Genomic DNA, 15,786 nt, shown 5'->3' with positions numbered 1-15,786 from the left:
GTTTGAGCGGTAGAATAATCGCCTTATGTTTGGGTGGGCACCGGAGTTATGCTGTTGTATATACCATATACCCACCACGCCTATCTGGAAACACATGCCGAGTGATAATATATGAACAGTGGATAAACCAGCACGATCCCCGACTATACCACGAATTGGACCCACCAACGGACCAAAGACCACCGCCGCCAGCCCCCCACCCCCCCAAAATAACCAGACCCCCATACCTGAATCCTGTTTGCAAATCCTCAGTCGACATGCGCTATCCATTCACCACCAGGCCTCTATTCTACCCAGGGCCTATGAATGCCATCTCCATTCTCGCACCCCCCGCATCCCCGGCTCCCACCATCACCGTTATCCAGCACTTCCCTAGCATGCCTGGATAACAAGCAAACAAGCCCGCGCACAAGTCCGTGAATGAACCTGATCAACGTATTCTTTTCGAGGTGGCCCCTTCCGCCTTACCACCAGCAACCACAGCTTTCGGGTTGATCCCCTTCTTCTTGAGGCGCCTTTTCGCTGCCCTCTCCATAAGCTCCTTGTCCGCCTCATCATCAAATCCCCCAAAAGGAACATCATCATTATCCACTCCATTCCCCTCGGCTTCTAGGATCCCATCCGCTTTGATTCCATTGGCTGCTGCTGCCACCTTCGTAGGCCCGATCTTCTTGAATTTTGCTACAAAGAAACCATCGACGTTGTACATGTGTGGGTAGAACCTCCTAGCCCATTTCATCTTCTCGTTGAAAGTCTTCCCACGGTAGCTGGTGAATCCTTCTCTTCCGAAAGTAAGGCCGGTCTCGACGAGTTTAACGTTAGGTCTTTTTCGGAGGGCGTATTCGACAACTGACTCGTTTTCTTCAACTGTCACTGAACATGTGGAGTAGACAAGATATCCACCAGTAGGGGAAGCATAGTCGACAGAGTCAATGGCACAGAGAAGAAGTTGTTTCTGGAGATGCGGGAGTAACATGAAATCCTTTGCGTTCTTGTTTGTCTTAACGCTGGGGTCCTTGGAGATAACGCCGGTGCCCGAACAGGGAGCATCAAGAAGAACTCTGTCAAAGCCACCAATAACTTTAGGGAATTCCTTGGCATCGTAGTTGCAAACGATGGTGTTCTTGACTCCCAAGCGATGAATGTTACCAATTAGACCCTTGGTACGGGCCCTGTTTGAATCGTTCGCAAAGACACACCCGGTGTTCTTCATCAGAGCCGAAATGTAGGTCGTTTTACCGCCGGGCGCAGCTGCCATATCTAGAATCCGCTCATTCTCCTGGGGCGCAAGAGCCATGACGGGGAGGAAAGATGATGCAGCTTGGAGGATGTAGTGACCGGCGAGGTATTCCGGTGTAGCGCCAAGAGGAACTTGGGATTCGAAAATCTGAAGTCCAACCTTAGACCACTTTCCTACGGGCTCCAGAGTAACGCCGCGGTTAATCAAGGCTTGCGCAAGTTCCCTACGTCCAGTTTTAAGAGTGTTTGTACGGATAACATGAGGACGTTCCTTCTCATTGGCCTCGAAGAATGAGAAAGCCTCATGGGGAGAAAACAGGTGGAATAATTTCTCAGCCAAAAACTCCGAATAGCCGTAGTAGGCGCAAATGTCTTTCAAGATTTGCTCCGTGTAATCAGCCCTGGACCTTCCCTCCTCGGCCAAGTTGGGGAAGTCCTCCAAGACTCGTATGGTATCAGTGATACGTGTCCTGAGTAAAGTAACGTCGGGGGCAGCCAGAGCAGCTTGGTCGTCCTTGTCGTCGGGATCTCCGAGAATATGTGGCTTGGGTTCACCGGCGATGTTAGTTTGCATTGCAGATTCCTCCAATTCAGCTTGTGCTTCTGCAGCCTCGTGTGCAAGTTGTGCATCGAGTTTTCTCGAAAGACCCTCAATGTTTGCGGCTGTGAGCTTTTCTTCCGCATCTGATTCATCTTCGTCTTCAGAGAATATGTGTCCAGCCTGCTCCTCACCAGAATCATACACATCCGAATCCGATTCGCCAGCAAGGAAATCGTCTTTCAACGACGGGCCTCCATCTTCTACCTCCAGATCCCCGGGTTCCACATCAGACTCATCATCCGTGACCCTATCATCAGAGTCATCGTCGAAAAGTCCTTTCCTCGCCTCTTGGGCCGGAGGAGGAGCCACAGATAACCTCTTCCTCTTTGAATCCTCCTTGCGGTTTGCAGTTGGTTTTTCTTTCCTGTTGGTTGTTTTCCCTTTCGCTGCCCCACCTCGCCTTCGCTTGGACTGGACGGGGGATTCCACAGGAATGTTTTCGGGTTTGCGCTTTCTTGTGACGAGGGACTCATCGAGCGGGGCCGGAGGGCCTTGCTTGTACTTTGAGCGCCCTTTCCCCATTGTAATTGTCGGAATTTATTGACTTCGGAGGTGGTGTTCGGCAAGTAAGAAAAGTCAAAAAGAAAAATTAGGTTGTTTTGTGGGCAGTGAAATCTTGGCGGTATTTCAGGCAGGGTAACCTAGTGCTCGTTTAAATCTATCCGAGATTATGATACTAGCACGTTAAGTTAAATTTACCGCACTACAGGTAGTAGTAAGACCAAGGCCCTACCGCATCATCAATCAGTATCATACTCGTAGTGGTCTGCCCTACTCCCATATCAAACTCGGCTGCTCAGAAATGCAGTACCCCAGCTCTCAATCCAAAGACAGTACTCAAGTACCAGTAAACCCAACTCATGATGCGGTGTGTATGATACCAGTCATGTTTCCTCCCGGGCTGCCGGCGCTAGGGGGAGGAGGGGAAATTCTTATCGTGTAAACTGTACTTGTACGGTTCTCGTACAGTACAGTACTCGAGTAACGGATTCATACTTCTTGAGTTGTCAGTTATGGCCCGCGCCGAAGTGATCCGACCCCGTAGTCCAATTAAGCTTATCGACACGCCATTAATTGGGCCCCCAAGGGTTTTTAGAGGGCATCGCCGACGCTGATAGGTCTACCGGTAATTTAGTAACGATTGGAGGGATTACTGTGCGGTATGGTACTCGTATAATAGTTAGGCTTCGCTGAGGCAGTCCCCCATCTCTCTATGGCTTGCATTCCTTTTGCACCTTCACCTTATTTGAAATGCCGCTGCTTCAAGAAGATCTACAGCGAAGTTCTCCCCTTTATAGGCTCAAAATAACACTCGTAGGCCCCGCACAGGAAGGGACGCAAAACGTGAACAGCGGTCCATACTCGTACTTCTGTAGCAATATCGTACTATCGACTACTGGCACACCCTGACTGGAGATATAAGTTACACGTCCTCGGACCTATGCTAGGGGCAGCAAATATCCAACGCTGCATTATGCCCCTCTTTCTAAAGTCCCGTTGAAAATTGTCTCTTAGCTCCGCAAGAGTTAATTTTACCAAGTGACTCCCAGGCCCCACCGGATTGCTATGAAAACGATCCCACATGGCGTAGGGGAGCTAATTGGCCAGTTTTATTTCAGAGAAATGTGGGAAGCCTGGAAATGATACCGTGCTTGCATAAACATGTCATCCTCAGGAAGCCTGCTCAAAAACCTGTGGCCCGGTTTACACTTATTCATGCGACACACGTGGCGGTAAACAATTGCATGAGAGAGAAGTTAAATAGAATCTCAATCGGTGCACTGTAAGTCAGTAGTGCACGTTAGGACACCATATATTTGGGAAAACATTCACAGTCTATTTACCCGGTCTCTTTGCTTTTTAAGGCCCGGGTGAAGCTATTCAGCCCATCATCAACTCACCGGTGGTGCCTAACAGAGTGTTTCGGAGAACTCAAGTTTCCGGTGGGAAAGAAGTTCACGATGTTTGGAGCGCTCGGAGGATTACTAAGCCAAGACGGGGCCTCGCGTCTCTTGAGGTGGCCTCGCGCAGAGCACTTTCGACAGGTTGCCACCCAAAATCCGCGAAGCGTTTCGACAACCGCCAAAAATATCCCTGCCTTGCCCTCGGATGAGCCTCATTGGATTCAGGATCTCTCTATGGAGTTCGTACGTTTTCCAACCCCCTTACAGATCTCCTGTTATTCCCCTTCGTATGCAGCGGATACCATACCTCTCGCGATGAGTAGTGGAATACTTCTGACTATGTGGATGTTACAGTGGAACCGTCTGATTGGAGGCTCAGGCTCTGCTTCGAGCGCTGTCAATAAACAACCTCCGCCAGTGAGTCCTGCTCAGAGGCTAGCTAAATTTAAGAGGCACTGGCAGTCATTACTAGTAGGTGGCCCTGTTCCCTGCAATCTACCTGCACGTTCAAGACAACTTAATGGTGGTCTCTGTTCCCACAGCACTCCTGGCGCAACTCCCGTGAATTCGATCCGTCGTCGCAGGACCACCTGCGTGGTTATATAAAACGACTCAATGAACTTCTAGTTGAGGAAGAGAAAAGCTCCTCTCCGTTATGCATGAACTTTTGTTATGAGCAACAGGTGTTCATTGCACTTTCAAAAATTGGGCAAGCCGGTTCGCCCGGCGTTATCAAAGAATGTATAGCAGCCTTTTCGACATTGATAGATAACGAGGATGAAGAATTTTTGGCCCAAGAAAGCTTCTCCCAAAGCTTGATCGGATTCTTGCGAAAAACTGGCCAGAAAAGCCACAGGTCGTTTGAGGGAGAATATGTAGAGCTTTTATTCAGTATTGCCCAGAAGATAAGGCTGAGTCGGGATATTCTACCTGCATGGTTTACCACGCGGGCCGATGAAGAAGGAGGGAGAGGTTATGAAGGTCTGTGTCCGCAACAAAAGTTTGCTGGAATCACCAACAAGGTATGGATTCATTTTTGTCGAAGAAGTCTGGAAGGGGGCCAGTATTGTCACAGAATCTAATAAACATGTCATGTAGGATGATTTCCCCCTGTTCTATCTCTTGATTGATTACGTTCATCACGAAGGGAGAGTGGGTGATTTTGCCAGGACAGGCCTTCTTTATATCATTGAGGCCGCATCCACTTCGGGCGACTTGGAAAAGTGGATAGTTGAAAGTGACCTTGCTACTCTGATGGCATCCGGTTTGGGTGCTCTATACAGCCAACTAAGCAGGTTGCGCTTCCCAATTATTCTCATTGATTAATTTGGCTAATTCAGAATATAGAAAACTAGTGGTTGATTACCCCACAGCGGACCCGCCCACCATTCTGGTTCTTTCGGATTGCTCCTCTTGCCCCTTAGCTTTTGGAGCTGAAAGCTCAACTTCAGAAGACTTTCAGACACATCTAGAGACTTTCCTATCGTATCTAATTTTCTGGCAGGATGTGCTTGAGCACTGCAGATCCACTGAGGTGAAGCAGACACTACTTGATCATTTTCAAGTCCTGTTTCTACAACAGCTGCTGTATGTGCATTCAATGGCTTTAGTCATCTCTCCCAGCAGCGCTAATGCCTGATTGCAGATATCCCTCGTTGTTGGAATCGTCGGATTTGGACGGTGGGTCCTCGGTTGCGGTTCTGACTTATGTCCGGGTTGTTCTCGATACTTTGGAACATCCTGACATTATTCACCTGATACTTTCTTACCTAATGGCTCTACCGGACGAGACTAAAGCAGCGTCTGCTCCCTCATCACCCTCCGTTGCGAAGCGAAGGAAATCGCTTGATCTCTTAAATAAAGTTACTGAGATGGACGACAAACCTTCGCCTGATTTGTTTAACCTCGTCGACTTGGTATTGACTAGTCTTAAATCTAAGTCCCAACAAACAGTGTCCGCGACCCTAAAACTTATCTCTACTATATTGAGAAAACACCACCCATACTCAATCTCTACGCTGTTGAAAGTAATCCCTGTTGCAGCTGACGCTCAATTACGCACCTTGGGTGCGCACAACAAAGAGATGGAACTATTTTTCTCGCTGGTGGGAGATATCTCGGAGGACGGAGACGTCTCTGAAAGCTATGGAGAACATTTGAAGGACGTATTGAGTTTGTTGGAATCACACCCTTGCTCAATGAAAGTGCTTGCTTTAAAGAATTCCGCGTTCGCGGGCGGAGCAGAAGATGCTCGAGAACCCGAAAACCCAAAGGTCAGGGATATGTATACGCACACTGTTCATCCTAACGACCCACTACTCAGAAGTGTTGTGGATTTGTTGAAAAGCTTTTTCTCCAACACTGTTGAGACCAATCTGACTCTCACAGCCGTGATTGTGGATCTTGCGACTTGCTCATTCATGAGGCCAGAAGGTTGGCTATTATTTGATCCGACTTCTTATGAATTTGACGACAGCGATGACGAGCGAGATGGTGATGAGTGGGACCAACTTGAGGACGTTGAGAATGAATTGACCAGTATTATGGGGGATAGTGACGAGCAAGCCTATCGGCGCAAGGAGAAGAAGCGAGCGAAAGACCTAAAGCGGGCAAACCGGCAACCAAGATGGACAAATACACCGCCAATTCTTCAAGCTATTGAGGATTTAGTAAGCCAGGTCCAAGCTTACCGAAGAGCTATTCCAGATTTAGACGATAAGCTATCGGAGAGGAAGCGCGCGTTCCAGTTTACAGATGAATTAAATGATGCTTTACTATCTAGCCCATTGCCGCAGCCTACACCCCCTACCCGAACTTCAGTTCTAGATTCTATTTCTGCAAAGAATCTTATGAGACCCTCCAGTGCACATACGCCAATCGTCCGCTCTCGGCAACCCTCCGGTGGTTCAGGTCACTCGACTCCAGCCCCGAATTCGCTTGTGCCTACTAGATCCACGATATCTACACCTTCACCGGCGCATGGGATATCTCCATCGGTGGGTTTAGCCAGATCTCCCGAAAGTCCTTTTAATCATCACATGTTGGAAACCACGCAGCGAAGAATCAGGGTATTGCGACCAGGACAAGCAATACTACATCTCCCACCTCCACCCGAAGGTGAGAGCAGAGAGGGAAGCGTTACGGGAATAGAAACACCACCGACAATGGGGGATTTTGTAAGGGTCGGGGGAGACTTTACGTTAAGCCATTTGTTGACCAATATCATGGTCCTTCGGGTAAGCAATACATACCTGTTTTCTTATTTTCGGTAGCTGACATGCGACACAGGAATTTGTGCTGGAACTGGGTGCCTTGGTTCAAGTTCGAGCATCTTTGTTTGGGGACCTTAGGTTTGCCTAAAAGAGCGTGGACTTGGTCCGAATTTTTCTGTTTATGGGCTTGCCCCACAGATATCATAGCGTGCTCCGAGTCACTTATTTTCCCCTGCTTCTTGCTTCTCTACAAATATTTTTTTCCTTTCATTTCAGAGCGTGTAGGCATCGCATCGCATCGGTGTATAGTATGACCGCACGGACCTGTGATGCCGAAATTTATGGGGTCCCATGGAATTTGAAGCAAGAGCCTACGGGCACAGCGTCTAGTAATAAGTTAGGCACTAATACTGTAGTATGATAAAACTTGCGGGTGATTGTGTTAACAGATGTATAATAGCAAAGAAGTGACAGTGTCCGCTAGCTCCGTTTAATATGCACTATCACACAAGGCGACCTTTCGCACAGTATCATACATCAAGTACATGACGCCGCACAGAATCTTACATTGGATAAAACATCCCACTGAGCACAGCATTACACTAAACAACTTGTAGACATTGCAATGGGCTAACCCCTGCAGGAGCAAATGCGGAGGTTCTCGGTCTCGAATAAGGACTTGTTAGTATGCGCGGACAGCCGACCAACGCGATTCCTAGATTTCGGGGTCCAGGCCCCAGACCTCACAAGCAGCAAGCTACCGTATTTACGGGCGATGATTGATGACTCGGGAATGCTGCGGTGGGATCAGAGAAAATTTCCGACCCCAACTCCAGTGCTGGGGTTTGTGGTTGCGACAACCAGTCAGAGAAGTTGAAGATATCGAAGTCTGAGATTCTGTGGGACCTTCTTTCTCACCCCGCCGGTCACCATTTTCAAACCTCCCTTAACTGGGCCCTGTTTGGCATGCAACTATCATATAAAAAGAATGGTGTTTGGAGAGAGATTCAAGGTGTATATTATATAGGTAAGCAGGAAACTCTCTAATTAAATGAGGTAAACCTAAAGTTGGCCTTCATTTTTATGAGCATGACTGCTTTTACAAAGTTTTCCCACAGTATGATACATAAATCATTGGCTTGGCATGTTTCAATTATCATCACTCCCATAAAGCTTGTATCATATTATCATACTACTGATTAGTCACTCTTTCCCCTCCTCTTTGCTATTTTACCCTAATGCCTACTAATCTTAGGAAAAAAATGGCATTTTAAAAAAACAAGCCTAAATTTCAAAAAATGGCATTTTAATGTGCATGCAAAAGACAGCCTTTTTTTTCTCTTTTTTTTTTTTTCTTTTCTTTAATTCTTATGGAGGAAAAGTGCCAGAGAGATGGCATTTTTCTTGCTTGCCAAACAAGGCCTTCATAGAACCTGCTGAAAGCATCTCCCACCCCCCGGAAGGTCAACCCTCATTATCCCCGCCCCCAAAGTGACTCTTCCGACGGGAGATTGAGAATCCGCAATGTTGTCACGACTTCGATTTCGCCCTTTCTCAGGTACTTCATTTCTGAAACCGTCCAGATTTTCTCGGCCGTTATCGTCGACGGGTTCATGGGGAAAAGATGGTGAATTGAACAAAGTCTCTGCGACGGTCACCCAACCGAAGTCTCAGGGGGCTTCTCAAGCTATGTGTCCGTTCCCACTTTCTACAATTTTTTAATTTTTCGTGGGAATTGCTGATTCTGGTGTGAGGCATAGTGTATGCGACTGGGTTGGAGCCAGAGGACATGAATAAGGCGCAAGTCGGAATTTCATCGGTATGGCTTTCTCCCTTCCAGACTCGCGATAGTAGAGATCAGAATTAATGTGTGTGTGTGTGTGTGAGTGTAGGTGTGGTATACGGGGAATCCATGTAATATGCATCTATTGAAACTGAACTTCAAGGTTCTGGAGGGAGTGCGTAAGGCTGGGTTGGTCGCGTACCAATTCAACACCGTTGGTGTCAGGTGCGACATGTCCAAGGCGCAAGGACGATCGAATGGGGTGTACTAACCGACACATCCTTTTGCAGTGATGGTATATCTATGGGAACCAGTGGGATGAGATACTCTTTACAGTCCCGAGATTTGATTGCCGATTCAATCGAGGTAAAATCTCACCTGTCACATATTGGAGTCCGACTGACCACCCCTCAGACCGTAATGGGCGGCCAATGGTACGACGCAAACATTTCAATTCCTGGCTGTGATAAAAACATGCCGGGTGTGATCATGGCCATGGGCAGAGTCAACCGACCATCCCTAATGGTCTATGGTGGAACCATCAAGCCCGGACACTCCAAATGTCAAGGTGGCGCTGAAATCGACGTCGTCTCCGCCTTCCAGTCTTATGGTCAATTCCTGACAGGCGAGATTAACGAGGAAACCCGCTTCGATATCATCCGAAATGCGTGTCCCGGATCCGGCGCCTGTGGAGGAATGTACACGGCGAACACCATGGCAACGGCTATCGAGTCCATGGGGATGACGCTTCCGGGGTCGTCTTCCAACCCGGCTGAGTCGCGGGAGAAGATTCGGGAATGTATTGATGCTGGAGCGGCGATCAAGAATCTCCTTGAACTTAAGATGCTGCCGAGGGATATCATGACCCGCGCCGCGTTCGAGAATGCCATGGTTGTGGTCAACATTACTGGAGGGTCTACTAATGCGGTTCTCCATCTGATTGCCATCGCCCACTCCGTAGGCGTGAAGCTCACAATTGACGACTTCCAGTCGGTCTCAGATAGAATCCCCCTCTTGGCAGACTTGAAGCCCTCGGGAAAGTATGTAATGGCCGATATCCACAAGATCGGTGGAACGCCAGCGCTGCTCAAGTTCTTGCTCAAGGAAGGGCTAATCGACGGATCCATCAACACCGTTACCGGAAGGACCCTCGCAGATAATCTCAGGGATGTGCAAGGTTTTCCGCCCGACCAGGACATCATCCGCCCTCTGTCAAACCCAATCAAGAAGACCGGCCACATCCAAATCCTCCGTGGTAGCCTCACGCCCGGGGGCTCAGTGGGCAAGATCACCGGAAAGGAGGGCCTCCACTTCCGTGGTAAGGCCAAGGTCTACGATGGAGAGGACCACTTCATCCACGCCTTTGAACATGGCGAGATCAAGAAGGGCGAAAAGACGGTTGTGGTAATCCGCTATGAGGGTCCCAAGGGAGCGCCCGGAATGGTGGAAATGCTCAAGCCTTCTTCAGCTATCATGGGTGCTGGCCTAGGACAGGACGTCGCCCTTATCACCGACGGTCGCTTCTCCGGCGGATCGCACGGGTTCCTGATCGGGCATATAGTCCCGGAAGCACAGGAGGGCGGTCCTATCGCGTTCGTCAAGGATGGCGACGAGATTGTCATTGATGCTGAGAAGCGGTTGCTGGATTTGGAGGTCAGCGAGCAGGAGTTGGCGGATAGGAGGAAGCAGTACTCTCCTAAGCCTTTAAAGTATACCCAGGGTACACTATACAAATATGCCAAGTGAGTTTTTTTTCTTTTCTTTTCTTTTTCTTATTCACATTCCTCATTGATAAATCTGGCTTTGGGAAGCGTGAAAAGCTAATACCGGTATATGATATCATAGACAAGTTGCGGATGCTAGTCACGGGTGTATCACCGATGCTTAGAAAGTTTATGGAGTCTCTGTAGATTATATGTCGTGGTCAGCCGTCCTGTGACCAGTGATAGACCCTTGGGTACATGCAAAAGTGATTTATTTCTCGTGATTTCCATATTAATTTTTTTTTTGTCTCACCAAATCTGCGGGTATTTCACTGCGAGCACCAGTGAAATACCGTACAGTACAGTAATCTCGTGACTCAAGGACAACAAAGCCCCCGGCCGAAAGCCATCAGACACAAAAGGCCTCGACAGGAGAGAACAGTGTCAATGATACCAACCGCGCTATTTTGCACACCCCTAAAAGGTCTCAACTCAAGCTCAGCCTTCCTATTCCCCTCCCTCTCCGCCGACTATAGTACCACTTCAGCTGCTCAGATGACCTCGGTTTGAATCGGGCTAGTTTGAGCGGCGCATAGCGGAAGTTGTTTGTGTCGATACAGTATGATATTATTAACTCTATCCAAGGCGATGCTCTTTGTTTCATCTCTATTTTTTGTCTTTATAATTTATTTTATGCCATGATCGGTGGAACACGCGTCTACAGATCTTGTCAGACAGAAAGAGGGCTCAGCAAAAGGGTAAATAGATAAATGAATAATATTATCATAAATAGAGACGTTGTGTAGCCTATCGGTGTGACATTCGTAAGCCGGAGGGGGATAATTGTAAAACGATTGGATTGACGTACGATAGCAGTAGGGTAGGGTAGTATAGGGTACTGTACCGGTATTTGTGAGTCGATGATAACAGCACTCTTTTTTTTCTTTTTTCATTCTTCTGGTCTGGGTGTGGTGGTCTGGATTGAAATAGGTTAATTGCACTTCTTTTTTTGATTGGCCGCTCAAGGCGGGCCATCCAATACTCCAATGACGGAAAAGAAAAATTCATCGACTTCATAATTTGATATTTAAATTGATAGGAAGAATGGAGGGAGGGAAGGATGGAAGGAAGTACGAGATGGTGCTGTTATCGTTTGCGTGGCTCTTACTTATAGGGACTCAGTGAGGTTGTTCAGATGGGGGGGTCAAGTTACCCGGGTAGAAGTGGTGTGGAAAGGTGCTCCTCCCTTTGGTTGCAATTTTATCCCGTGTATTTGGTGCATGATACCGGCTGCCGGTATTGTGCTCATTCGTGCAGAGAGATCATCGGGGTCCTTACATTGGGAGCAGTGGTATACTCGAGTACCGGTACGGTGCTTGTAGTCTACATGTAAGGGGTGTTACCTTACCGTCAAGTTACTGTAAAATGGGAGAGAGAGAGAGGGAGGGAAAGAGGGAGAGAGGGAAACTTCAGCATCTCATCAGTCTGATTTGTTCTGGATGGCCGAATCCTAATAATACTATTGATAAAGAGAGATAACTTGGTATCACACTCCGCCCTGAGTGGGGAACATCATACTCGGGACAGAGGTACAGTACATATCATACTCGAGTAGCATTCAATATCACTGTAACCCCCCCCTTTGGTGAACCGCCCTCCATACTCACAATTTTGTGTCCATCTACCGTGTCCATCGTTGTAACTCGTTCGCCTCGTATTCCCCCTCTCCCACACACCTCCTCTCCCTCCCCCTCTCCTGCTAAGTTACCCTCGCTCCTCCCTCATCATTGTTCCGCCAAAACATCCCTTCCCCCTATCATACATACATTTCTTACCCACTTTCCTTATTCACACCCCCCACTTCCATCTCTCTCTCACCCTTACAATTGCTACCCTTGACCTTACTCTTCCCCATCCTTCAACCAACCAGCATCTTTGCTCTCGAGTCGTGGTTGCGGCACCTCTGGTCCTGCACGTTACACCCACCCCCATCCCTCGACTCCCGGTAAGGTGACGGAAGGGGAAGAAAAAAAGAAAATAAAATAAAGAAGGTGAAACGCTACTTGTAGAGCACATCTCTTTTTCGTTCTTTTCTAATAACAGCTCCTCCAAGTAACGGCGGCTGCGCCGCTCTCTGTACTAGTACGAGTACAGTACTGTGTCTATTTTGTGTGCAGCCAGCAACCCAGATCTTGGTGATTTCTAACAGAATTAGAACTAGGTTGTGCCTGTCAAGTCAGGTTCCTACACTTCCTCGCCCGCCATGTCCGCCGTTGGCCAACAACTGGGCGAGCACCAGCAGAAGCGCGTCCTTGTCCCTCCTCCTCCGCCCATTCCTCCATCTCCTCCCTCCTCTCCTACAAATACAATCACCCTAATTACCAATAACCCCCCCTTCACCCCTCTCCCGCCTTCCCCAACAGTTACCAAGGCGAATTGTGTTCCCTCGACAACCCCGTCTATCCCAGATCGAGACCAGCAGCGAGATGCTGCCGTGCTTCAACTGCAGCCCCCCGCACAACCCCCGCTGCCCCACAACAATCCAGCTCAACACGGTCCCCATCCTCCTACAATACTCCCCGGCCTGCGTTTGCAGACGTCAAACCTAATCGTGGCTAAACATCATCCCAATACCGGCGGGTCCTCGGCGGGGCCATCGCGGTCGACATCTTCTGTCGATCCGTTGTCCCCGGCCTCCGCGGGTTCGGTTTACTCCCCGGCTATGGAAGTCCTCGCAAAGATGACACCCCTGCCATCTCCTATTGTCACTGGCGATTCTCCCGGTCCCTGGAATAAATATCGGAGTAGACCAGTTTCAAGAAAACCTTCTCAGACAAGACCAACACCCCCTCGTAGCATCAATGGGTCCGAGTCAGCACTAGTTACGTCAACGGGCGAATCGCTCTCAACGGCTCTTGCCGCCCAGCCCCAACGAAAACTATACCAGGGCTTCACTCCTACTCCCCCTGGCGCTGAGTTCGCTTATAACAACAATAGCGTTACCCGAAGTAGAGACGATTTCGACACTAGTTCCCTTACGGTGCCTTATTCTCGAAGTCAGAACCTTTTTAGACCCTCATTGACTGGTGGGCCTGGAACCGATGAGGGCGGTTCAAATTATGAGCTGGATGCGAGTGGTGGGCTACGGATGAGACGGGAGGACTTTTTAGCCCAACCTCGAAGATGGACTGTTTCGTCCACAGAGTCGAGTCCTGCCCTTAGCGGTAGCACAACTTCGGTTTCCTCGATTTCTAGTACCGATACCGCAACCGACGCTGCTGAATCAAGTAATCGCTTGATCAAGAAGCACAGGCTAGAGAGCTTTGAGGCGAAGACGGTTCCCAATAACAAGGTGCGGAAATGGAGAGGTCTGAGGTTGCTAGGCCACGGAACTTTTAGCAAGGTCATTCTAGCGACGTCGGAGGATATCCCGGACGAGGTTGACAGCTTGGACGATGATGGGGTGGTGGTTGGACGAAAGCCGCTATCGTTAGATCCGAGGAAGCTTGTGGCCGTCAAGATTGTCGAGCACGGCGCTGCTGGAGGGGCCTCGAAGGAGAGAGTTGAGAGTTCACTGAAGCGAGAGCTTGATATTCTCAAGTCTGTCAATTATCCGGCCTTGGTGAGGCTTCGTGCTTACACTGTTGAACCCAAGAGAGCGCTGTTAATACTACCGTATTGCCCTGGAGGAGATCTGTTTGATCTGGCCGCGGATTCAAGTTTTACATTGGAGGCTCCATTGGTTAGGCGTATGTTTGCTGAAATTGTCGGCGCTGTTCGCTATTTACACAGGAATGGTATAGTGCATCGCGATGTCAAACTGGAGAGTATGGAAATTTTTTTTTCTTTGGAAAATTTTTTTTTTTCCATCTAATCTCTATGCTGATGCCATGCCAGATGTCCTCATAAACTACACCAAGGACCAGTTACTAGAAATAGCCTCCTCCCCATACGATCTTCCTTTCCCTATCACGACGCTCACGGACGTCGGGTTGTCCCGCAGGGTAGACTTCAGCAGTGACGACTACTTGTTAACAACCCGTTGTGGAAGCGATGACTACGCAAGTCCAGAGCTGATAATGGCCCAAGAATACGATGGTCGCCAGACAGATGCATGGGCACTAGGTGTTCTCCTATTCGCTCTAATGGAAGGCAGACTCCCCTTCGATCCACCCCCCGGCTCCTCGGAACAGAAAATGCGCAGTAAGACCGCGCATAGAATCGCTCGTTGCGAATGGAAGTGGGTGAAGTTGGCGCCCAAATCTGCGGAAGTCAACTCGTCTGGTGACTCCGGCATTGTAGTGGATGTTAATGGCAACGAGAAATTTCAAGGGTATGATCCGGAGTACGAACGTGGGAAGCATATCGTTGAGGGATTGCTCAAGAGAGCAAGTAAGCGCTGGAAACTGGAAATGGTTGAGCAAGACGAGTGGGTTAAGGGGGCTATACTCGTTGTGATGAGAGAGCGGGATGAGCTATAGACTGATAAACATAGCATGGCATGGTGGTTTTCCCTTTTTCTTCCCTTGCCTTTCCACACTATTATGAACTCGCTTGACTTTACATGACCCAACTTAACCTGATCATATTTCTGTCTTTTCCTTTCAGTCCATCTATCCGGGTTTGGGTTGCGCATTGTTTTCGCTGCCTCTTTGGAAATGTCCGATTTACCTTTTCTCTTCTCTCATCATAAAAATGAGATCTCTCTTTTTCTTGCTCTTTTTCTTTTTCTTTTTACGTTTTCTTTTCCTTCTCATATTTCTTTCTTCATCGACTCTTGCATGACGGCGTGAATGATATAAAGACATCAAATAAACTGAACACAACAAAAAAAAATTAATGCTTAGTGTTTTTTTTTTCCTTGACGGTTTTTACGGGGGCGTACTGTATATGTGGTTTTATTATTTTTCCTCATTTTATGTGCTTGGTTAGGTAGTACGAGAAACGGTAGATGAGAGTTTTTTCTTCATTAAATTTTTGTTTATTTTCGGCTGTTTGCGGTTGTGTAATTAGGCGAACGTCATTACATTTAGGGGTTAGACACTTTTATCGCGTCAGTCAACGCTTATGCGATGGGCGGATTTCCCCTAATCCTATGGTACATAACACATCACTCGCTGAATTCCCCATCCCCAACGTACTCCCAGGTGGGACCGTTCGGACCCACTACGCACCTCCTGAATTTTATTAGAATTCCTAAAGCCCCCGCTAGCCATGTCCGTTCTCCCGCTCTTGTCCCCCTCCTTCAAAGTAGACCTCCTATGATCGTTCGCAGGGGAGGTTGTACTTCCTGCAGGATTCCCAGGCGCGCATATATATGGGCGAACGCACTGGCTGGCTAAGA

General features: G+C 48.4%; 4 protein-coding genes; 3 read left to right on the top strand and 1 right to left on the bottom strand.

Moving 5' to 3' along the window:
* Positions 1-114: 114 nt before the first annotated feature.
* Positions 115-2,362, bottom strand: GSTUM_00010249001 (S-adenosylmethionine-dependent methyltransferase superfamily domain-containing protein; the record flags this gene model as incomplete). XM_002841161.2 has 1 exon in its annotated part: positions 115-2,362. The coding sequence occupies one exon, from the start codon at positions 2,360-2,362 to the stop codon at positions 431-433; it is 1,932 nt and encodes a 643-aa protein (XP_002841207.1). The 3' UTR covers positions 115-430.
* Positions 2,363-3,801: 1,439 nt separating this feature from the next.
* Positions 3,802-7,307, top strand: GSTUM_00010248001 (uncharacterized protein; the record flags this gene model as incomplete). XM_002841160.2 has 8 exons in its annotated part: positions 3,802-3,987; positions 4,099-4,161; positions 4,195-4,215; positions 4,287-4,766; positions 4,843-5,039; positions 5,092-5,331; positions 5,390-6,980; positions 7,033-7,307. The coding sequence occupies 8 exons, from the start codon at positions 3,802-3,804 to the stop codon at positions 7,102-7,104; spliced, it is 2,850 nt and encodes a 949-aa protein (XP_002841206.1). The 3' UTR covers positions 7,105-7,307.
* Positions 7,308-8,441: 1,134 nt separating this feature from the next.
* On the top strand, positions 8,442-10,718 carry GSTUM_00010247001 (uncharacterized protein). XM_002841159.2 has 6 exons: positions 8,442-8,649; positions 8,717-8,775; positions 8,849-8,964; positions 9,030-9,105; positions 9,154-10,481; positions 10,585-10,718. The coding sequence occupies exons 1-6, from the start codon at positions 8,481-8,483 to the stop codon at positions 10,625-10,627; spliced, it is 1,791 nt and encodes a 596-aa protein (XP_002841205.1). The 5' UTR covers positions 8,442-8,480; the 3' UTR covers positions 10,628-10,718.
* A 1,987-nt stretch (positions 10,719-12,705) lies between these two features.
* Positions 12,706-15,365, top strand: GSTUM_00010246001 (uncharacterized protein; the record flags this gene model as incomplete). XM_002841158.2 has 2 exons in its annotated part: positions 12,706-14,269; positions 14,340-15,365. The coding sequence occupies 2 exons, from the start codon at positions 12,706-12,708 to the stop codon at positions 14,921-14,923; spliced, it is 2,148 nt and encodes a 715-aa protein (XP_002841204.1). The 3' UTR covers positions 14,924-15,365.
* Between the last annotated feature and the right edge of the window lie 421 nt (positions 15,366-15,786).

This window comes from Tuber melanosporum (genome assembly GCF_000151645.1).
Source record: "Tuber melanosporum whole genome shotgun sequence assembly, scaffold_68, strain Mel28".
NCBI classification, from domain to species: Eukaryota; Fungi; Ascomycota; class Pezizomycetes; order Pezizales; family Tuberaceae; genus Tuber; species Tuber melanosporum.
This window is presented reverse-complemented; position numbering and strand designations above follow the sequence as displayed.

Excerpts from the sequence above, each read along its gene's own strand:
- GSTUM_00010247001 (XM_002841159.2), top strand. The coding sequence starts at position 8,481 with ATGTTGTCACGACTTCGATTTCGCCCTTTCTCAGGTACTTCATTTCTG. Across the intron at positions 8,650-8,716 it reads GGGGGCTTCTCAAGCTATGT|TGTATGCGACTGGGTTGGAG; the intron begins GTCCGTTCCCAC and ends TGTGAGGCATAG. Across the intron at positions 8,965-9,029 it reads TTCAACACCGTTGGTGTCAG|TGATGGTATATCTATGGGAA; the intron begins GTGCGACATGTC and ends ATCCTTTTGCAG.